The sequence below is a fragment of the Zea mays genome, chromosome 4 (assembly GCF_902167145.1).
Source record: "Zea mays cultivar B73 chromosome 4, Zm-B73-REFERENCE-NAM-5.0, whole genome shotgun sequence".
Lineage (NCBI taxonomy): Eukaryota > Viridiplantae > Streptophyta > Magnoliopsida > Poales > Poaceae > Zea > Zea mays.
Window position 1 is genome coordinate 163,357,255 of NC_050099.1, and position 21,490 is coordinate 163,378,744.

General features: G+C 47.6%; 3 protein-coding genes and 1 pseudogene across 5 annotated transcripts; 3 read left to right on the forward strand and 1 right to left on the reverse strand.

Annotated features, from left to right (window-relative positions):
• The first annotated feature begins 2,872 nt into the window (after window positions 1–2,872).
• Window positions 2,873–6,317, forward strand: LOC100278739 (uncharacterized). Of its 2 annotated transcripts, XR_004857559.1 has the most exons (7): window positions 2,873–3,072; window positions 3,357–3,466; window positions 3,952–4,442; window positions 4,536–4,706; window positions 5,447–5,564; window positions 5,842–5,929; window positions 6,005–6,079. XR_004857559.1 is itself a non-coding variant. In NM_001151917.2 (6 exons), the coding sequence occupies exons 1-6, from the start codon at window positions 2,998–3,000 to the stop codon at window positions 6,042–6,044; spliced, it is 1,005 nt and encodes a 334-aa protein (NP_001145389.1). In that variant the 5' UTR covers window positions 2,917–2,997; the 3' UTR covers window positions 6,045–6,317. The 2 variants fall into 2 exon arrangements, 1 of the variants encoding a protein (NP_001145389.1); NM_001151917.2 differs by lacking the exon at window positions 5,842–5,929 and having other exon boundaries at window positions 2,917–3,072; window positions 6,005–6,317.
• A 1,342-nt stretch (window positions 6,318–7,659) lies between these two features.
• Window positions 7,660–11,209, forward strand: LOC100194028 (uncharacterized). 2 transcript variants are annotated; one of them, XM_008678392.3, is made up of 4 exons: window positions 7,660–8,394; window positions 8,643–9,167; window positions 9,823–10,065; window positions 10,626–11,209. In XM_008678392.3, exons 2-4 carry the CDS (start codon window positions 8,649–8,651, stop codon window positions 11,037–11,039), a joined length of 1,176 nt encoding a protein of 391 aa, XP_008676614.1. In that variant the 5' UTR covers window positions 7,660–8,394; window positions 8,643–8,648; the 3' UTR covers window positions 11,040–11,209. The 2 variants fall into 2 exon arrangements, with proteins under 2 accessions (XP_008676614.1, NP_001132563.1); NM_001139091.2 differs by having other exon boundaries at window positions 7,688–7,966; window positions 10,626–11,206.
• An 81-nt stretch (window positions 11,210–11,290) lies between these two features.
• LOC103653944 (probable 4-coumarate--CoA ligase 2) lies at window positions 11,291–15,870 on the reverse strand. The gene is made up of 6 exons (XM_008680760.3): window positions 14,488–15,870; window positions 12,331–12,529; window positions 12,075–12,220; window positions 11,892–11,959; window positions 11,695–11,797; window positions 11,291–11,586 (listed from the first exon to the last, which is right to left on the reverse strand). The coding sequence occupies exons 1-6, from the start codon at window positions 15,577–15,579 to the stop codon at window positions 11,467–11,469; spliced, it is 1,728 nt and encodes a 575-aa protein (XP_008678982.1). The 5' UTR covers window positions 15,580–15,870; the 3' UTR covers window positions 11,291–11,466.
• A 225-nt stretch (window positions 15,871–16,095) lies between these two features.
• Window positions 16,096–20,753, forward strand: LOC103655628 (serine/threonine-protein kinase OXI1-like; annotated as a pseudogene).
• Window positions 20,754–21,490: the final 737 nt, after the last annotated feature.

Sequence of the window (21,490 nt, forward strand, 5' to 3'; positions counted from 1 at the left end):
ATCAGTGTTAATACTCAAGCATATTATTTAAGGAGAGGAGCTCTGTTCATATATAATATGTCCATAGCCATTTTTATGGGAGGTGCTGTCATTTTTTTTCCAATACACTTTATTGAAGATTTCGCTTATTCTATTATTAAAAAGTTAGCAAGTTAATTCTTTCATCTTGTCCGGCTCAACCAAATGACACTGTTTGTCTGGCTCAACCAAATAACTCTCTCTCTCTCTCTCTCTCTCTCTCTCTCTCTATATATATATATATATATATATATATATATATATATATATATATATATATATATATATATATATATATATATAGTTATTTAGAGCCTAGGGCTTTAAATATTTACAGGAAGCCCTGGTCAGTTCCCTTCCTCATGACACACGTATGTATGGCCCGACTAGCATACATTCCATGTTCAGATTACATGGCGCTTACGGATATGTTTTTATGGCAGTTATGGACACGATGCTAGATTTGAGCGTAAAAATCCTCACGGTTGAACGTAAAATAGTGTGAAACATATATAATAAGATCATGTTTACTGTCACCTCGCATGTGGGGTCCTACTTTTATAGAAGGTACCGTCATCATCCACCAGGTGTGCATGCGGTTTTCGATTTTTAGGTCAGTTGTGGATCTTAGAATTATGGCAATTCCAAAAATTGATGTGCATGTGAAAAATATGCATGAAGAATGTTGTGTGTGCCCATCACATGTTTTGGGTAAAATTCTCAAGTCTAAACGTAAATAATGTCGGATATTGCGTAAATTCTGAACATAAATAATGTCGGATATAGGGAAAATGTTATTACAAGTTTACAACTGTCAAAATTACTAGAAGCGAGCTAGTAGATATTTAATAGTTTTGGTCAAGAATCTGGTCCGTACGGGCCGCCCGCCCGACCCCTGCAGCGCAGGCGCAGCACGCAGGTCCGTGAGGGACGACCGGACGAGTATGCCAGCATACGTGTCACCGTGAGGGACGCGGTACCCAACGGGACCGTGCTTGCTTGTTCCCGCCTGCGTTCGAATTGGCACTGACTTTGAAGCAGTGCATGAAAAGCTACCACCGCTAGCGTTCGCAGTATCGCAGCTAGCACGTGGTTGTCACTGGTAGCTAGTGTATGGAACCGTCCTGGCGCGACCAATGCAGCAAGCACCAAGCAGTCGGTCGGTCGGGGCTGGAGGACTCGATCCCACATGCCACGCACTGTTATTTACTACAGCAAGAATTTTGACTGGTCTAGCAAAATGAATTGGTATTATTCTACTAAAGACAGTGCCAGCGAGAGTTTTATTAAAGTTTTGTTTGGATTTAATAAGCTATGACAAATTATTAACGCTACCAAAGTCTACACTAGCCTGTAAGTAACGGATAATACTACTACATAGAACAATCCAGCAAATTGAGGTGGTAGCAGCTACAGCCGCTGAGGCTCTTCTTGTTCAGGCTGTTGATAAGAAGCAGAAGCAGAAACCCTAGGGAGAATCTATGGCCGACGGGTGGGCGGTTGGCTCAGACTGCACACGCAGCATGCAGCAGAGGTGGAGAAAGGCTTGGAGCAGTAAAAAAAAAACTACTCCTACTACACAGAAATGAATGATGAGGCACTCCATTACGCTATGATTGGGGAGCACCCCAAGGAGAAGCAACAAGCGATCGAGTAGAGTAGAGGCGTGGCAGCAGTATACCCTGCCTGCTACCTAGGGAAGCGACAGGGCGCAGACGCAACAGTAGTGTGGCCGGCGACGGCGAGCGAGCGAGGGAGGGAAGGAGAGGAGAGGAGAGGACGGAGGTCTCATCACGTCAAGCGAGCGCGACGCGGGCAGAGTGCCGGGCGGTAGGATGGCAGCGGGCGCTGTGGCCTCGATGAAGGTGTCAGCAGCAGCAGCAGCAGGATGCGGCAGGACGCGCAACGCTGCGTTGCCGCCCAATGCAATGCGGATACGACCGCTCCCTCCTCCGTGACCGTGACGGCGACCAGACGTGCGTGCATGCTGCATGCTGCTCTGCATCCACCCGCCCCCGCCCGGCATTGCAGGCCCCAACCCCTGTCCTTCTTTTTCTTCTTCCCTCCCCCATGCACCTGCATAGCCCATAGGGCAATAGACGCCTCCCTCTCTCTCCGCCCCCACACTTTTGCAGTAGAAGAGTAGAAAACCTTCTTCCTTTCCCATCCAAGCAGACATGCATGCATGTGTACAAACGTCACCTCCTGTGCGACTCGTATTTTTAGACAATGCAACACTTCCGCAGATGAAACAGAGGATAATAAGTAAACATAAGACACGCTTGACGTGACACTGAGCAACTGACTAATAACCACCATCCTCTCAGTTCGGAAACTGACCACCGCCCCATTTTCGGCACTGTACGGACGGACGGACGGCCGTGCTCGCCTGCAGCAATGTAGTACGAGAGAGAGGAACAAGGAAGACCCACTGGATCATGGATGTCCACGTGACCATGTGTCCTTGGCGTCGTGCTCGCCTCTCCTCTTTTTTTTTCGCGCGCCACCATGACACGACGCGTTGCTCCGTCCCTTGGTTCTGCAAACACTGTTCTTCTTCTTCTTTTTTTTTTTTGCTTTTTTAGGGATTCTTTTCTTCTCTGGCGGGTTGCGCCGGGACACGTCACACTCACAAAGTCACAAGGCCACAGGAACCACAGGCCTCGTCGCCTCGGTCGTTTTATCAGTGGCCCGTTCCGTGTAGCGGCTGAACAATCGTGGTAGAGAAGGTCCAGGTCCAGTATATGAAGACTCGATGGCCCGACTTAGTCTGCTGGACCAACCCATGGGCCTCGTATTAATGGGCCCAAACATGGGCTGGCCTGCTGGGTGCAAAGCAGACGTGCGGTTCGCGAATCGGGAATGCGCCTTTCCGTTTCACTCTCCTCGAGAGGCGGCGCTGCTGAGGACACTAGGCCCGACCGCCCGAGGAAGGAAGAGAAACCCGCAGAGGGCGATAGAGGTCAGCGCGATTCGGAGATGGGCATGGGCGACGAACTGTGGGACGACTCGGCGCTGGTCGTCGCCTTCGACCGCGCCATTTCCACGTTCAATGTATGCTTGCTTGTCTCCCGGTTTCTCCGTTCCCGGACCGCTGTCTATCGCCGACGCAGCTGCTAGTTTGTGTTTGTGTGTGTGTGTGTGTGTGGGGAGGGGGCTTTGACAGGCTACTGTCGGGGGGTGTAGGCGTGGTTGGGGCTGGGGGTTCTGGATTTGGGTGGGGATGAAGAGCTGAGGTTTTACCTTACCGGCATCGCGACTAGAAATTTATGTACATTCGACTCCTCTCTTTGCAAAAACTTTTGTTTTGCATCGGGCTAATTGTTGATGATTGGCAGGAAATGCATTGCAAGAGCAGGCGAGCAACGCCAAGTAAGGATGCGAAGAAGGAACACGCTGCTGCTCCTGCAGCAGAAGAAGAGCCCATTACTGCTGGAGCAGTGGATGAGTGAGTATATATACCTATGCTTGTAGCTTCATTCAGTAGTAAGCTAGTTTGTTCGCTTGTGCCTATGCTATATCCAATCCAAAAGAAAATGAAGTGTTTTACATGATTATTAAATTGTGTGATTTGTTAGGACCGGTACAATAAAAAAAGGGTACCCTGTTGAGAAATGGCTGTTCGCTGTTCCCATATTTGTTTCCACTGTTCTGTTTGGCATTCACATTTTATTTAAACTGCTTCGACTAATGCTTTGGGACGACAGTGCCATGCAATCATCAATTACTTATGCAATTTGTAAGAAACATGAGTGTTATGGATTATATTCTCTAAGGACATCTGCTATTTTGTCTACCTGATATTCCTAATGGTTTGGCCATGCTCATTTGTCCTTTATGTATCCAATTTAAAATTCTTGTGCTATTGTATCGGCGCTACATTCTTCCAAGACATGATCGAGTTTAATTTCATTTCATTTGTACATTTTAAAGGTGCAGAGAGGAAGATGACAACTGTGACAACGCACAGACAGTTGAGCAACAGCAGCCCTCTGACGACAGGCAGACAGTTGAGCAAGCTTCTCTTCAGGAAACTGATCCAGGCAAAGAGACACATGTTTCAGAGGCTAAAACGCTCACAGCAGATGCTGATGGAAATTTGAGTTCAAGCCAGCAAACTGGGGAGTACAATGAATTGCTGAGACAATACTATGAGCTTGAGGAGAAGAGTCGGAACATTCTTGAGCAACTTCAACAAACAAACTCTTGGAATTATCAGGCACCAGGATATGCTTCTACAACCCAACAGCAGCAAGTTCCTGTCTATAGTGCCACAGCACCAGACCTTCACTCTTCCACCACTCAATCATCATGCTGCAATTGGAATGTTCCCCTGGTATCTGTCTACTGCTGTTCAACTGGCCAACCAAGTGGAGGTTCTGCTTATATGCCACCTACTGCTGGCTGCAGCGCAACATTGACTTGTAGGTGCCTAGTTTGGGCCTTCTTCATTTGTTCATAAGTATTGTGCCTATTCCATTGCATTTAAATAAACTACATAATATGATTCTTTTCAGGTGATCAATGCCCAGATGCAAACAGTGCATACCCTAGCGTTTCAAACTTCATGCAGGTCCCAACAAATGTATCTATCAATGATGATCAAGTTGCTAAGGCTGCAATGAAGACTGCTGAAGGTGCCTTCAATTTTATGAGAAGTACGATATCTGGACAGCCTGGCGCCCAAAGTAAGTAATTTCTTGTTTGAAGTAGTGTTCTTCCGCAAACATCTTAAAACATGTTCCCAAGAATAGCTAGTTCTATGAACGTATTGCCTTTATGTTATTGTCACTGGAGAGAAATTTGAACAGATCTTTTGCCATTTTTGCTTACGTGGCATACCATGCTCGTGTGCCACACTGGAGCTCAGTCTGCGAGGCAGATGAAACGTCTTTCCTGCCCCTGACAGCTGTAAGGTGTTGCGACCTATCATCCTCTCTAAAAAAAACTCGTCCAGTAGGGGAAAGAAGCTCAATCGAAGCCCCGAAGAAAGGTCACGCCTCCGTGCAGCATGAGGGTCTGCCCCCTATATGTCAGATCTTTACTCGTGCTTTGATTCTTCCCAGCCTCTACATGAGGATCCGCCCCCCGTACATGAGGATCCATCCCACGTGTGCACACCAGGGGAACCAACAAATAATCTTTTTTAACCTCGGTTTGAAATTGACTGCTACTGGGATTCGAACTCAGGACCTGAGGAGTGCTACTCAGACCACCTAACCAACTCAGTTAGAGGCCCTTTCTGACATGTCATCCTCTCTCCACTGCTGCGTTATTTATAATGCTGAATAGTTAAATTTCCTACACATCACACATAAGAAGAATAAGCCAACAACTCACAGCCCTTGCAATACCAATCGGGTGAACTCGCGCCAGGTAATGCACATATATACTTTGTCTCACTGCTCACCTTTTGTCCTCAATATAGGAAATGAATCTGATACTGGGAAGGAGGAAAGCACTGATATGGGCACAAACCTGAATCTTGATAGTGATCTTGCTGCTCTCTTAAATTCATGGTATGCTGCTGGGTTCTACACTTGCAGGTAATCCTTAACCCTCGAACGTTGAGTTTTCAGATTGCAGCGATACCTTGTTCTTGTTGGTCTCTGCATTAATTTCTTTATTTCTTTGCTAACAATCATTCACACGTCTCAGCACTTGTACTTGTCCCTACATTTTGGGTGGGTATGCGTTCACTTGTCTCCGTTATCATCGTATAAGGCGATTCTTGCTTTTATTTCATAAATAAAAGAGAGGACTTATTTGCACTTATTAATTGAATTGACTGACTGATTTACCTAAACTGGTTTGGAACGTCAGAGCCCCAAAACCATGAAGTTCCCAACTCGTAAAGTCCAGGTTTCGAAAACTGCATTGCACCAGTAATTCTATCAGTTTAATATTCAGCGTATGACACTTGATTCTTAATGCCCGTATATGACACTGTATGTCAGCATCAAGAATCTGATATGTGTGTTTACAGGTACCTCACGCTGCAATCTACGAGAAATTCCAGACCGTAGAGTGCTTTGGCCGTCTTGAGTTTTAGATGTCTGGGGAAAAAAAAAGCAAATCACTGGGTGCGCGTGTGTGCCTTCAAGTACGAATATTCTGCTGGAGTTTGTCTACTGTCTGCTTGCTGCTTGTCACTGCTATTTTAAGCTACACTAGACTTTCGGTATTGCTCGAATGTGAATCTGTTGATGCCAGGCAGAAAAATTGCGTATAAATGTGTAAACTGTCGCACTGACCTATCAGATATTCGTCGTATATAGAGCGCTGCCATGTTCAACCTATTTTAGCAGGCTGTTTTCGGCAGGATGACATTTGTGCTACCACGAGTAGCTTTGCCGGTTGGCAGCTTCCATCCTCGGTTGTCCATTACAGTATTAAAGCAGTGCGACCGCGACCAGAAAGTTTTGGTGCTTGTGGCGCCATGTGTTGTGATATTGCCTCCTGACCGGCCGGCCTGCCTGCCCCGCGCGTCGTGATGTTTGGTGATCGGTAGACGGCACCTTTCTACAGTTGTGGCATGTGTGAACCTGCTGATGCATCTGTACGCCTTGCGCCGTGGACGGACGGACCCTGCTGATGCGTCTTCTCCAAGCTGCCAAATCGGAGCCTGCTGGTAAACGGCTAAAATGTTATATCAACCCTTGAAAGAGCAGTGTTTGGGGGAAGCATTCAGCAGCTTCTATGGAATTATTTTTACGTATCTTCTTATCTCCGCTTGAGCGAGTTGAAGAAGGAATTTGAGGTCGGTGTTTGCAATTTTTCTATTCGTTTCTTTATGATTAAAAGCTACACACACATCATGAAAGTAACTGCTCGATCAGGGGAAAAATGATTTATTCAGAAATAGCGTATTATTATATGGATTGAAAAGGACGGAGAGGAACGGGGTTTATGGTTGGTCTAGAAGCAATAACTAACCGTGGTGGCAGAAAAGAAGTCCCAACTGCAAGGCCACCAGCCCACCACAGGAGAACTCACCAGGAAGCAACTGCTCTCTCCGTCTCATGATTTTTTTTACCTTTTTAAACATCTTATTTGGCTCTTTGTTTTATTCAAATTTTTATATAAATATTATTTAGTTTACACTTTAATAACTTACTTATTCAATTATTTTAAAAATTTTATATAAGATAAATAGTCAAACATGATATCTAATAAAAGCAAGAGACTTGCTAAAATCTAGGTGTCTAAATTATAACTTTCTTTCGGAACACGGTTATTGCGTATATTTTAGACTGAATTTATAGTTTCAGTTCGTTACAATTTATATAGATATAATCTCTATTTTTTTGGTTCTGAAAATAGAACACTCGTTAGATCATAAACCTGATATATTGGTGCACAGATAAATAATAATTTACAATTATTGTATAGTTAGATAATGACATTTTTTATATGATATGATGTAGAGGCAAATAACAAATCATAAAGTAACAATTTACTATGTACTGCTTTGTTGTATCTGAAATCTCTTTAAGATTCAATCACCTGACAACCCTTGGTTTTCAAGGGATTTCTATTTTTTCTAACAGAAAATAAACTAATTTCTCTTGAAAAACAGAAATCTTTTGAAAAAATAAGGACACTTTTATTGGACCGAGTCACCGAGGGAGTACTCGGAATGAAGAGAAATCCACGGGTCAGACAAGCCGCTCTTGTTGATTATTCCGTTCGTTAGTTCCGTCGCGGAGCTACGCTAAGCCTACGCCCATCGGCCCCTGTTTTCCTAATCCGCTTCTCCTGCTTCCGGGGAAATTTCGTGTCCAGTATCTTGATCTTCCGCCGCCGCGCTTCACGCCAGGGCTCCTTCCACCGGCGTCCTCCTTACCGTCGTCCTCTACTGGTGCTGGACTGCTGCGGGGGTGGAGATCGGCTTAGATCAACTCTTAATTTTGCCGGGACTCTTTAGAGGGCGCGTGCGCTGGTACAGGTACGAGCGCGCGGTTTCCTGTTATTCTTCCTCTACTCTTCTTATTCTGCATCGTGCCGTACTCCCCCGCCGCGCCGGCCAGCGGCGCCGCAACCTCCACGGCTCCAACTCGCCCTTCACTAATCCGAATCGGAGTCGTGGCGCCGGCGGCGGTGCCACCCTCCGCCCTCACCTAATTTCAATCGGAGGGGGAAAAAGGCGTGCCCTCGCCCCCGCCGCCTCGCTCACCGCCCCTCCAACCGCCACCACCGCTGGGCCGGCCGCCGCCCCCAGGCCTGCCTTTCGAAGCCCGGAGTACATTGGAGGCTCTTTAAGCTCCACCCCAAACCCTAGCCTTGTTGGCGCACTGTTTTTCTTCGCGTTTCTCATTCATTCACATGTCAACGCTTGTCCACGCGTTGCTACTGTTGGCAGCGAGCGCGTTTTAAGTAAGGATTTGGTGTTTGGACGGGATCTTCTAGGTGTTCGTTTTGCTTTGCGGATTTGCTAATCGAATCCATATATTTTTCGTCCTTAGCGCGCAACATTACTCTAAGCGAAGTGCAGTCTAGTTTCCAGAATTCTGGGTTTTCAACTCCCGCGTGAAGTTTGACATGAAACCTTTTCTAGTCATGACGCCAATTTGTTATCTAACTAAGACATGCCCATTTTCTCGACTAATTCGGAGTTTCTGCAGCAAAAAATGAGTGATAACCTGATGGAAAAGGTTAGCGCCTTTGGTGAGCGCCTGAAGATCACCGGGACGGAGGTCAGCAAGAAGATGACGGCCGGAATGAGCTCCATGAGCTTCAAGATGAAGGAGTTGTTCCAGGGGCAGACTCCCGCTGATAAGATTGTTGAGGACGCCACCTCGGAGAATCTGGACGGGCCTGATTGGAACTCAAACTTGGAGATTTGCGACTTGATCAACACAGAGAAAGTTAACAGTGTGGAACTTATACATGGGATCAAGAAGAGGATCATGATGAAGGATGCGAGAGTTCAGTACCTCTCATTGGTCCTGCTTGAGACTATTGTTAAGAACTGTGAGAAGGCCTTCTCAGAAGTTGCGGCCGAACGGGTTCTTGATGAGATGGTCAGGTTGATTGATGATCCTCAGACCGTGGTGAATAACAGGAACAAGGCCCTTATGCTGATTGAAGCATGGGGAGAGTCCGGTGATGAACTCCGCTATCTGCCAGTCTATGAGGAAACGTACAAGGTTTGTGAGCACAAGCCTTCATTCTCTTTACCATTGTTTCAACCAAACCAACTGCACAACGCTTATATTGTTCCAGTTGACTAATACTACTAACTGCAGCAGTTTGTTTTCTGATACTACTTCATGCCAAAAGATAGAAGTACAATAATCTTTGTTGTTCCATGATGCAAGTATAAGGAACAATCAGATTTAGGAGGAAATTGTTGAGATAAGGTTGCTTTATTGCAGTCACTGAGCTATTCATGCTTTTGTAGTCCATAAGTTGCATACATTTTTGTTATTGTTATAATTTTGTACAATCAGCTGAGCTGTCCAGGTACTTAAAAAGAGTGCCTTAGGCAGCAGTTATATCATTCCTATAGTTGTGGATTTATTATTATAATAATTTGCTAGTTTTGATTTGAGATTTGATGCAAATGCATGCTCTCTACTTGATTATTTTAGACATCATCATGATGTCTAATTCATGTCTTTGCACATTACTTCTGGTTAATGGAAGTACTTGCGAGAACATATCTTATTGTAATAAAATATAATGGGGCAGTGCTGCAGAAGATCAATATAAATATATGATTTATCCTTGCACAATGTTTTTGTAGTTTAGTTACCAAGGTCTGTAAATTACCACTGTGTAACATGGTCATTCCATGTATAGAGCTTGAAATCAAGAGTGCGGTTTCCTGGACGTGACAATGAGAGCTTGGCTCCCATATTTACTCCCCCACGATCAGTTGCTGAAGCTGATGTTGAAACCAGCTTGCCCCAGCAGGCGTTCGAAGACGTCCATGTTCATACATATACTGCTGAAGAAACAAAAGAAGCGTTTGATGTAGCTCGTAACAGCATAGAACTTCTTTCGACTGTTCTTTCCTCTTCCCCTGAGCAGGATGCTTCGCAGGTACTGTGTCCCAATTTCATTTAACTTTCCATTTACTCTGTTTGTCAAGTTCTGTACCATCATGACATGAGGTGATTAGCTATTTGAACACACGAGATTGTTTCTATGGATCTTTTGCATTAAAAGGTTTTTCGTATTGTGTCATGTTGCTGATTAAAAACTACTAAGTGCATCCATATTTACGGTAATAAAGTGATACAGTTAACTTAATATAAGCATGCTTTATGGAGTTGTTTAGGAATCAGAATGATTGAAAAAGTATTCCTTGTTTTGTTGAGCAATAGTTGGCTAACTGCTTTCCCTGTTACTAAAGGGCAGCCATCTTCTGCATCCTGAAGTTGTAGCAACTGCAACTTTTGCTGGATTAGTTGTATATATTTCAATTATTTCCACCTTTTCTGTTGTTTGCATCCTGAAGTAGTATGAATTTGCACTGTTCATTAACATCCTTTGTTAAGGCCAACTGTTTTCGTGCTAAATGAAACTTTAATAAACATGTTGTTTCTTAATCTATCTGAAGTTTCTTGTTTGACTGATTGACTCCTTTGTTATCACCACAGGATGACTTGACGGCCACACTCGTGCAACAATGCTACCAATCTCAGCACACTATCCAGAGGATTATTGAGACCGTCGGAGACAACGAAGCTGTGCTCTTCGAGGCCTTGAGCGTGAACGACGAGATCCAGAAAGTGTTGTCAAAGTACGAGGAGATGAAGCAGCCCAGGGCCTCGGAGCATGCAGAACAGAGAGCAGTTGTCATACCGGTTGCCACAGAACATGAAGATCTGACTGCTGCCGTCAATGAAGACGCCCTTGTCAGAAAACCAGCTGCCGCGAGAACAAGGTCAGGTGGGGATGATGATATCCTTGATGATCTGGACGAGATGATATTCGGCAAGAAGGGAGGTAGCAGCTCCCAGGAAGGGCCGAAGAAGCCAGATCCAAAGAAGGATGACCTGATAACTTTTTAAGCGTACCCTTCTATAATTGCAGCCTTTGCTTGCTATTTTCTGGTGATGTACCCACTCGGTAGATTGAAGATTCCTTAGGATTTGGATCGATTGTCTATTCGCATACGATTCGTATCTGCCCCCTTTCGGTTTGTTCAGTAAAGTCGCTGCACTTTCTCAGTCTTGTTTCATGGATGAGTCCCAGTCCCAGTCCCAGTGACCATGAATGTGTTGGATGGTGGATTATGCACCAACGGGGGGAAATAAAATCATGACGGGAATAAATGGTGGTCCTTAATTGACGAAGCACTCGCATACAAAGCATATATTGATAGTACATTCTCGGTACCTCATGTTTCACGCCTGTACCCATACACTGGATTGGCAGTAAACGCCACTACCAAACGAGTTGCACGTAGCAAGGCATGGAACCTGAGCGTCAAGCTCCTCAGGCGGTCGCGGCTGCCGCGAGCTTGGCGCGCAGCTCCCTCCTCAGGATCTTCCCGGACGCCGACTTGGGGATGGAGGGGGTGAAGTACACCTTGTGTAGCCTCTTGTAGAATACCACCTGAAAATCGGCGCACGCGCGCACACGTACACTGTTATGTCAGAACAAACTTCTTCATGGCATAAGCAAGGCGCGCGGCGTGATCCAGCCTGCGTGACTGGTGAGTACCTGCTTGGAGATGAACTCCTTGATGGCGTCCTCCGCGATGTCGGCGTCGGCGGCGCGGACCACGAAGGCGACGGGGACCTCGCCGGCGGCTTCGTCCTTTTGCCTGCCACGCGCATACATATACACACACACACACTCAGAACGAGCAGTTTTGTTGCGGCGTTTGGCGGTTCCGAAGCAGAGGATATTGGTCTTACGGGACGACGGCCGCGTCGGCGATGGACGGGTGGGCGACGAGCAGAGCCTCGAGCTCGGCCGGCGGCACCTGCACGGGCGAAAGGATCGGCAGGCAGATACAGCTCTCAGAAAACCGGAGGCGAAACGCTGAAACCAACTGATACAGATACAGTAGAGGTTCTTCAGGCCAGCGCGGGCGTTACCTGGAAGCCCTTGAACTTGATGAGCTCCTTGACGCGGTCGACGATGAAGACCTCGTCGTCGTCGTCGACGTAGCCGATGTCGCCGGTGTGGAGCCAGCCGTGGACGTCGATCGTCCTCGCGGTGGCCTCCGGGTCGTTCAGGTACCCTGCGCGCCCACACACACACACCACACCACACACGGACGCGACCAGTCAGTCAGCCACCCACTTGCACTGTGCACCGTGCGTCACGCGCGGGCGGCGGGCGTCTCTTTACCTTTCATGATCTGCGGGCCCCGGATGCAGATCTCGCCGGGGAGGTTGCGGCCGAGGGAGAGGCCCGTGTCCGGGTCCACCACCTTGAGCTCCGCGTTGCGCACCACTGTGCCGCACGACCCCGGCTTGGCGGGCGCCGGCTCCTTGGCGAACGCCGGGCACATGGACAGCACGGGCCCGGCCTCCGTCATCCCGTATCCCTGCACCGGCACCGCACGCGCTAGGCAATCAGCGTCTCGCGTGACCGTGACCGTGACTGACCCGCCCGGCCCGGCTCCTCCAAAATCACGGAGAAACAGAGCGGTCTGGCGGCGGCTTCGCGGGTGGAGAGGCGTGTCGGGCCGACCGCACGGCACGAACACGATCTGGGTAGTCGGTAGTGTAGTGTAGCGGTAGGTAGGTGGGACGAGAGGCCCAGGCGTGGTGACGGGCTGACGGTTTTCCGTTCCGGGGACCCACGCCGGACTACGCGTTGCGATCTGACTGACGTCCAGGCGGCGTGGGCACTTCGCCGTTATGTAACTGACAAAAAAAAGGCACATGTTCCTGGCAGGCGTGCCCGTTGCACGACTTGCGTGTCTCCATCGAGCGAGCAGGGACAGGAGCATCCAATCCAACACTCGGTCGTGTTGCACGCTGCACGGTACGCACAAGTGGGGAACGCCTATAATGCAGACGCAGAGGTGCGACCCAGTGACTTCAACGCGTGGTTGTTATACGTAGAGTATTCATCATGGATGTAGTAGGTTTAGTGTCTACCTGCACGGTTATAGGTCTGTTCGGATCAAGCTTGATGCAGTTAGAGACTAGTAGTACGACTTATCAGCCTTGGTTCCATAAAATAAACTTGAGACTCTAAGGGTGTGTTTGTTTTGAAAAATAAGCTAGTTCATCTTCTTCTCGTTCCTTACCTTTTATTTGATTTGTAGAATAGAATAATTTGATACATCACTATCTCATTCCTTATAATCTAATAATTAGTATATACATGGGAAGTAGGTTGATTCCATCAAAATTTATGAGATGAACTTATATAGGGTGTTTGGTTTGATGAATAAGCTAGTCCATTATCTTCTCATTTCTCACTTTTTTGTTTGGTCTGCGGAATGGAATAAATTGATCCATCTTCACCTAATTTCTTATATTTGTTTAGTTAATACTAATACGAGGAATATAGTCATCACACCAAATTTGAGGAATAGACTCATGATACACCACCTTATTTTTGAATAGAGTGATTCATAAAACCAAACACCCATATAGTACATAACCTCATCAAGCATATGGTGACTCTACAGACAAACACACCATAAGGTTTTTCAGATAGATTAATGTAGAATAGGAATGATACTGGTAACCCTATTTATTAAAAGTGGTCCACATAAAACACAGCTACAGTACCAACAATTACTAAATAAAAACACAGCTACAGTACCAACAATTACTAAATAATTCGTTTAGGCATACAGATTAGTTACCATGTCTAGGCCTAAATAACGTGTGTTAAATAAATGTCTTGTGACGATACGATGTATGGGCTCACCTCGTTTCGGCATACAGATTAGTTACCACGTCTAGGCATAAATATTGTGTGTTAAATAAATGTCTGTGCTTTACGACCACACAACGCATGGTGTACACTCCGGTATTAAATTTATTTTTTTATGTGTATCAAATATTACATCTTATCTAAGCCTTTAAGTTATGAATTGAATAGGAGCCGGACCTTTTTTTATTAGGCCGCTTGATCGCTCGTTCTGCTTCAGCCAGCAATGTGTTACTATACGGGAGCGCTAGACTGCGTGTGGCTCTCTATCGTGTTAGGCTTAGATGGTTTTTCTAAGCCCTATTTGTTAGGCGAGAAGCGGAGAAGAGGAGCAAATCTACGTGTTTCGCATATGAGGCACGACACATGACACACAAAATTGGTGCTTTAATATGTTAGAGATGTCACATTTTTATGTCTGGTGGGCTAAGAGCATCTGCAAAAGACTGGCCAAATGACTTGTTAAGTTAAATTTTAGTTGCTCAACAGTAAAATAACTCTTCGACATATTAGCTATTTGACTCGTCAGCCTATCCGGCCCTCAAAATTGGCTCCCTCAACAGCAAAATAAACTTGGATTACAAGATTAGCGGTGAAACAGTAGACACTGACCTGTCCGAAGACGGCCTGTGGCACGCGGGCGCGGAGTGCGTCGACGAGGTCCTTGCCAAGCGGCGCGGCGCCGGAGAGCACGATCCGGATGGAGCTGAGGTCGTACTTCTCGAGCGCGGGGTTCTTGGCCAGGGCGAGCACCAGCGGCGGCACGACGGCTGCCACTGTGACGCGCCACCGCTGGATGCCCTCCAGCATGGCGCCCATCTCGAACTTGGGCATGAGCATGACCGCCGCGCCGGCCCGCATGGCGCAGAGCAGCACGGAGTTGAGGGAGAAGATGTGGAACAGAGGCAGCACGCAGAGCGCGACGTCGCCCTCCCGCATGTACAGGTTGGGGTTCGCGCCGTCCACCTGCTGCGCCACGTTCGTGACCTGGCCGCCGTGGGTCAGCACGACGCCCTTGGGCAGCCCCGTGGTGCCCGACGAGAACGGCAGCGCCACGGGGTCGTCCGGGGAGATGGACACCTCCGGGAGGGCGTCGCCGTCGCCGGACGTGAGCAGCTCCCAGAACGCCAGGCAGCCTTCCGGGGTGTCGGCCGCGTCGCCGTCGATGGTGAGGACGGTGAGGAGGGCATTGCCGTCCACGCCGCCGCCGCTCACCGTGCCGATCCTCGGGAAGGCGCCGTGCCGGAGCTTGGCGACGTAGGCGGAGTGGGTGACGACGACCTTCGCGCCGGAGGCGCTGAACTGCTTGTGGATCTCCTGCGGCGTGCAGAATGGGTTGGCGGCCGTGGTGACGGCGCCGAGGAAGGACGCGCCGAAGAAGGCGAGCACGAACTCGACGGAGTTCTGGAGCAGGAGCATGACGCGGTCGCCCTGGGCGACGCCGAGCCCGTGGAGGCACGCCGCGGCCTTGCGGCACAGGAGGCGCGTCTCGGCGTACGTGTAGGTCCTCCCCGTGGCCGCCGCGATGAGGCACGGCGCGCCCGCCGCCTCCGCCGCCCTCGAGAAGCAGTAGTCGTGGAGCGGCAGGTGGGTGGGGATGTCGATGTCCGGCAGCTTCGACCGGAACACGGTCTCCTCCGGCGCCGCAACCGCCGCCGCCGCCGCCACCTGCGGCTGCGCCTCCGGTGCTGCCACCGTGATCATTTCCGTTTTGCTCTGCGAATCCGGACCAGTGCACGGGCTCTAGCTACACTACACGGCAGTGATGCTGTCGAGATGGGGAAGAGACGAGGCGGAAATAAATACAGCAACAGGCGGGCAGGGACCGGAGGTAGGCGAGGGATCGCGCGCGCGTGCGTGACTGGTCACTGGAGGGGGGGTAGGTATGGCGAGAGGTGAGGGAGATGCATGTGGAAGCAGTGCGTACACGCCCGACAGGACAGCCACCCTCTGCAGGCTGCAGCGCATTTCCAGCACAAAATGCTACTCCCATGTTTTTTGAATACCAGAATTTGTGCAATGGTTGGCCGTTTTAAGTATTATTATGGTTCGGCGCCTGTGTGTCCACGTATGACTTGCCATCGTCTATCGTCCAGCGCAAGCGCCCAGAACGAGTGCACCAGGACATCCTGGTTGCTGTTCGCTCGTACCTAACCCTTCTATCTACCTCTGCCAATTTGGCCGTCGTAACCAAAAAGTTATCTTGTAGTTGTAGCCTGCATGGCAAAGCTCACAGCTCAGTTCGCTCGTCACAGAAAGGCATACGCAGCACGCAGTGCTGCAGCTACAGGTCGATCTCGTGCTCGATCTATGAGAACAGTGATGGACGGTTACTGGCAAAGAGTCGCAAAGAGCATTCCCTGCAGCCAGGCTGAACATGCCATGCATCGGGGTCCGGCCCGTGCCCAAGTTGGGCGCCATATTTACTGTGTATAAAAGTTCCAACAAAAGATATGAGAGAGACACTGCAACGCGACTTGAGAACGCCGGGCAATCGACTCGTGAAGTAGTTGCGTGCGACGGCGCCAGGTAGGCTGAGGGGGTTGGAGAAACGAGCGGCCATGGCCTCAGGGGCACCACGCACACGCACGGCCGACCCGGCCGGGTCCGGCTGCTGTTGTTGCCGGTCGACATACGGATCATATCAGTTTACAGATTCCTTGAGTTTGGGGGTGTTTGGTTTCTAGGGACTAATGTTTAGTCCCTAGATTTTATTCTATTTTAGTTCCAAAATTACCAAATATAGAAACTAAAACTTTATTTTAGTTTCTATATTTAGCAATTTATACACTAAAAAGGAATAAAATGAAGGGACTAAATATTAGTCCCTAGAAACCAAACACCCCTTTTTCTGCACATATCATACGGGGCACTGTCCATTCCAGACAGACGCAGCTGCGAACTCGATCCTGATCTGCTCTGCAACGCTGCAGCCGTCACCTCAGGTTTGTGCGGTTGTGCCCTTGTTCAGGGCGTGTTGCTAGTGTTCAAGGCTGAAGCTGTTTTGCTAGCCATGGTCTATTATACTAGTGTATGGCGCGCGCCCATGCGCGCATTCGATCCCGCTTAACATCATAATATAATGTATGGTTATTGTATGGATGTTAGGAAGTAAATAAGTGCAAAGGAGCAAATATAAAGTTAACCATGATGATGTGAAAAAATCTGAACTTTTTGAAAACTCGCACAGCAACCAAGTACAATTGTTATTCTCTTGGCAAAAATTATGGCACAAGATCTGAAGTGTAGTAAATGATTATAGATAGTTACGAACAATCACACTTAAGGAATGCAGAGGAACTTCACATCACTATGCAGTTCAAGCTCCCTTTATGCTCTGATATATTTGCATGCAAGATATCACACATAGATTGGACCACATCCATCCATCCTCCTACCTAATCAGTGACACCTTTTTTTGTTCGTTCTTCGAATTATGCTAGTGGATACTAATTCCTTTCGGCTAATGAAGATGCTACCCCAGTCTTCCCATTCATTCCCAGTGGATCCTTTTCATTGAACGAACCAAGTTCACCTATATGAGAGTGAGGAATAGAAATCCTATATCAGGGAAAAACATAACCCATGGTGAAAGCCCAATAGATAAAAGTACCACAACAATTTTATTGTTCAAGTTAATCAAAGAAACCATCAATGATAGTCTAATGCAAGCAATGGAATGAATACATATTTCTACAAGCATTAAGAAATAAAGTCATAGCTACCTGAACCCAACAGCAGACTATTTGATAAGGAAACTTCAATGATCAAACAAAATGTATTTGCCATAGCGGTGCGTGCACGAGGCCAACAGCAGCTGGCTTGTTTAAGGAAAAGATATTGTCTACTTCATTAGGTTTATGGATTCAGATTTGTTACTGAATGACGATTTGCTTTTCAGTAGAAAACATTTAAGTGGGAAATGTAAATGATGTTGTTAGTATAGGGAGAATGAGGTGACTGCTAGTTTTGGCGATGTTTCTCATCCTCAAATGGCTTATTATCACACAGGCATGCTATTCCTTTCCATTCTCAAATTGAAAAGGGTGGGAGGGACAGAGAAAGAATTCCTAGAATAAGATTCTCCAATACGCACCTGGTAGTAATCCAAATACTTTTCCCCATAGATGTCGCAGACGAATGGAACAAACCCTAAAACCACGAAGCTGAGCAAAGGTTGAAGAAAATAATCGTTGACAGGCTAATGCAAGCAATGGAAAGCATTTTTATTGCAGTTAACTAAATAGGACAAGCATTAGAGTAATAAAGTATTAGAGTGGACGGTCTTGTACATATAAATACAAAGAAACTACTATGTAAGGAAATAAACATAAATCTAAAAAAAGATTGAGATACTTGCCTTAGAGCTTTTTCGGATTTCTCCGCATAAATAACAAAACAATAAAATGTACATGTGACAGAGAGGCTAGGGAAAATTAGTTTTTAGTCAATTGCAGTTAACTAAATAGGATAAACATTAGAGTAATAAAATGTTTATGTGATGAGAGAAAAAGGTAGAATGCAAGGAAAAACATAAATCAAGAAGTAAGATTGGGATACGTATTTGTTTTTGAGCTTTTTCAGATTTACCAGCACGCATGTGATAGAGAGGTTGGAGAATTTTAGTTTTCAGTCAATTACAATGGAGAAAATGTAAGTGACAAACCTTTCAAAAAAATTGTAGGAATTTACCTCGTTTTTGTGTAGGCCAGTGATTCCTCAAAGCGTCGCCAAGGTTCCGAAGATGTCATTTGATTACAACACAAATAGTCTGAAAAAGTTTTTCACGTTTAGCTATTATGCTTAGTATCGACAACCTGTTGATCCATATGCAAATAGAGGTCACTAAATTGTTTTAAACTGAGTGATAGTGACCAATTAGCTCATGCTCATTCTCCTGACATTGCTGCAAGACAGAATATATATATATATATACATATAATATTAGTGATGCAAAATAGACTATATAAAATTTCAGCATTTAAGTAATATTTGTGTTATCCGCTAGGTTGGCAGTAAGGAATAAGCTGAACTTTTAGGTAATATTAGCTATGCAGTTAATGTAAACTTTGCAAGACATTTACCTGTAGATCAAGTTGAAGTTGATGAATATAAAAGATGTCTTTCTTAGCGTGAAAGTTGTATGCCAAAACGTAGAATCTGTAGGATTCTTCAGCTGGAAGTAATCACCAACAATGTTTTCCTGTTTAGTGGCTCAAATTGAATATATATGACAATATATGACAAAAGGGGGGCTGGGATAATTCAGGTATATTGAAAGGGGTACTTACAATTACAAATGTGGCACATTCTTCTTATTAAACTCGTATTCTGTTAGAGTAACATTGGTCACCTGCAAACAACCAATAAATGTGTGATTTATCTTAATTTAGTATAGGGGCAGTGGCAGGTCAAGAAACTGGTAGTAAGAACAACAATGCACTTCATTTGCCTTCCTCAACATGTGCGGTACGACCAACTCTGTGAATGTATCCTGAAAGTGAATTTGCAAACAATAATTATAGCAAGCAACATGTAGAAAATTTCACAGGCTATGTTTAGAATCACCAACCTTTGGTTCATCTCGACGGTCATATTGCAAAATTTCTATATTATAATACTAAAGAAGGGATCGGATACTACTAATTGTAGCCAACGCAGTCAGTTGCCCAGCAGAATCCAGGGAAAAAAACCAAGACGCATCAGTTGGAATCTTGATGTGCACGCACAGAAACCTCCCAAATCTAGGGATCGATAGATGGTAACACACTGCGCAGGGAGGAGCGAAGCGTGCTGGCGGTGCTCAGCCGCGCAAGTGTCTGACAATTTCGGCCGCTAATTTCTGCCCTGATCGTTTTTTTGGGTTTTTCCAACCGCAGGTTGTACGCCGCGGAGCTGGTGCTGGCGCTCGAGTACCTGCACAGCCTCGGCATCGTGTACCGGGACCTCAAGCCGGAGAACGTCCTCATCCAGGACAGCGGCCACATCATGCTCGTTGATTTCGACCTCTCCACGCGGCTCCCGGCACCGTCGCAGGAGCCTGACGCGCCGGTGACCAGTCCCAAGCCGGCGCTTCTGGTCGCCGCGCCGTCGCCGAGCCGCGGCAGTGCAAGGAATCCAGCGGGCGCCGCACTGTGCTTCCCATTCCGCACCGCCATCGCCACAAAGCCTGCCGCCCCGGCCACGGACTCGTCGTCGCCGCTGTCCACCTCGCGGACGGCCTCCTCCTCCTCCTCGTCGTCGTCCTCGACGACGACCACGGCCTCCTCCGCTGCCTCGTCCGGCGCCGAAAGTCGAACTCGTTCGTGGGGATGGAGGACTACGTAGCGCCAGAGATCATCGCCGGGCGCGACCACGACTTCACGGTGGACTGGTGGGGCCTGGGCGTGGTGCTATACGAGATGCTCTACGGCCGCACGCCGTTCCGGGGGCAGAGCCGCAAGGAGACCTTCTACCGCGTCCTCACCAAGCAGCCGGAGCTCGTCGGCGAGTAGACGCTGCTGCGCGACCTTATCGCCCGCCTCCTCGAGAAGGACCCCGAGAAGCGCATCGGCGCGCGCGGTGTCAAGGCGCACCCTTTCTTCTGTGGCGTCGACTGGGACCGCATCCTGCAGGTGGCGCGCCCGCCGTTCATCCCGCCGCCGCCGCCGCAGGACGAGGGCGAGGACGGCGACGAGGCGCTTGACGTCGAGAAGGTCGTCCGCGAGGTGTTCGCGTCCAACGATGCGGAGGGCGGGAAGGCTTGGCCTGTGGCGGACGGAGGCCGTGTCGGCGGCGGCGACGGCGACGGAATGGAGACCGGGTCGCTCAGCGACGGCGATGCCGTCAGTTTTGGGATCGAAATGCCAGAAAAAAGAGATTTACGTGGAGAGCTTTGATGCGTCTGTTGGAAGTTTCTAGAGGCAGAAGCAGCAAAGGGACACACGTGAGACATTGATTCGTGATCGAGCGTATAGGAGAAATTCCGGTTACGTGGATAGCCTTAGCTGCCACGGTTTGAACCGGCTTTGTAATATAGAAATTCCTAGGCCTTTTTTCGTAGGTGTTGTTAAGCACCATACTTAACATCTGGCCATGGTGGGATGGTCCGCTTATATGGTCCAGACGGTCCACGATCAGATTAACTTAGATGAGAGTACTTATCTCACGCGTGATTACCCTAACAAATCTGTGGGAATATGTTGGATCTCGTCTAGAACGGATCAAGACCCCCTCTATAAATATAAAGAGACACGACCAATTAAGAACACCGAACATATTCCAATAAAACCAATCTCTTTGCCTTATTTATCGTTCATGCTTTAGGAGTGGGTGTAGCGAAGCTTCATGAGTAGGAACCTTCGGTCATCTCATACGAACAGCTTCAGCCGAGAGCTGCTTCTTCCTTCAAGACCTTCGGCGGCGAAGCATAGTCCCAACAGTAGCCCCTTTCGCGGTACTAGATCGTTTTTCGTAACGAGCTTGATCCGTGAAAAAAGTCTCTTCGCCGAAGAAAGCTTCAGCAACTGGCACTGCAGCTCTTCAACCGCTGGACCACAATCAGGAGACTGTCTCTCTTCGGGAGGCCCGAAGCCAGAAAAGGAAGGCTGTTAGCCCAACACCGCCAGAGGATGAG

Excerpts from the sequence above, each read along its gene's own strand:
- LOC100278739 (NM_001151917.2), top strand. The coding sequence starts at position 2,998 with ATGGGCATGGGCGACGAACTGTGGGACGACTCGGCGCTGGTCGTCGCC. Across the intron at positions 4,707-5,446 it reads TGGACAGCCTGGCGCCCAAA|GAAATGAATCTGATACTGGG; the intron begins GTAAGTAATTTC and ends TCCTCAATATAG. Across the intron at positions 5,565-6,004 it reads GCTGGGTTCTACACTTGCAG|GTACCTCACGCTGCAATCTA; the intron begins GTAATCCTTAAC and ends GTGTGTTTACAG.
- LOC100194028 (XM_008678392.3), top strand. The coding sequence starts at position 8,649 with ATGAGTGATAACCTGATGGAAAAGGTTAGCGCCTTTGGTGAGCGCCTG. Across the intron at positions 9,168-9,822 it reads TCTATGAGGAAACGTACAAG|AGCTTGAAATCAAGAGTGCG; the intron begins GTTTGTGAGCAC and ends TTCCATGTATAG. Across the intron at positions 10,066-10,625 it reads CTGAGCAGGATGCTTCGCAG|GATGACTTGACGGCCACACT; the intron begins GTACTGTGTCCC and ends TTATCACCACAG.
- LOC103653944 (XM_008680760.3), bottom strand. The coding sequence starts at position 15,579 with ATGATCACGGTGGCAGCACCGGAGGCGCAGCCGCAGGTGGCGGCGGCG. Across the intron at positions 12,221-12,330 it reads GGGCCCGCAGATCATGAAAG|GGTACCTGAACGACCCGGAG; the intron begins GTAAAGAGACGC and ends GTGGGCGCGCAG. Across the intron at positions 11,587-11,694 it reads AGGAGTTCATCTCCAAGCAG|GTGGTATTCTACAAGAGGCT; the intron begins GTACTCACCAGT and ends GCCGATTTTCAG.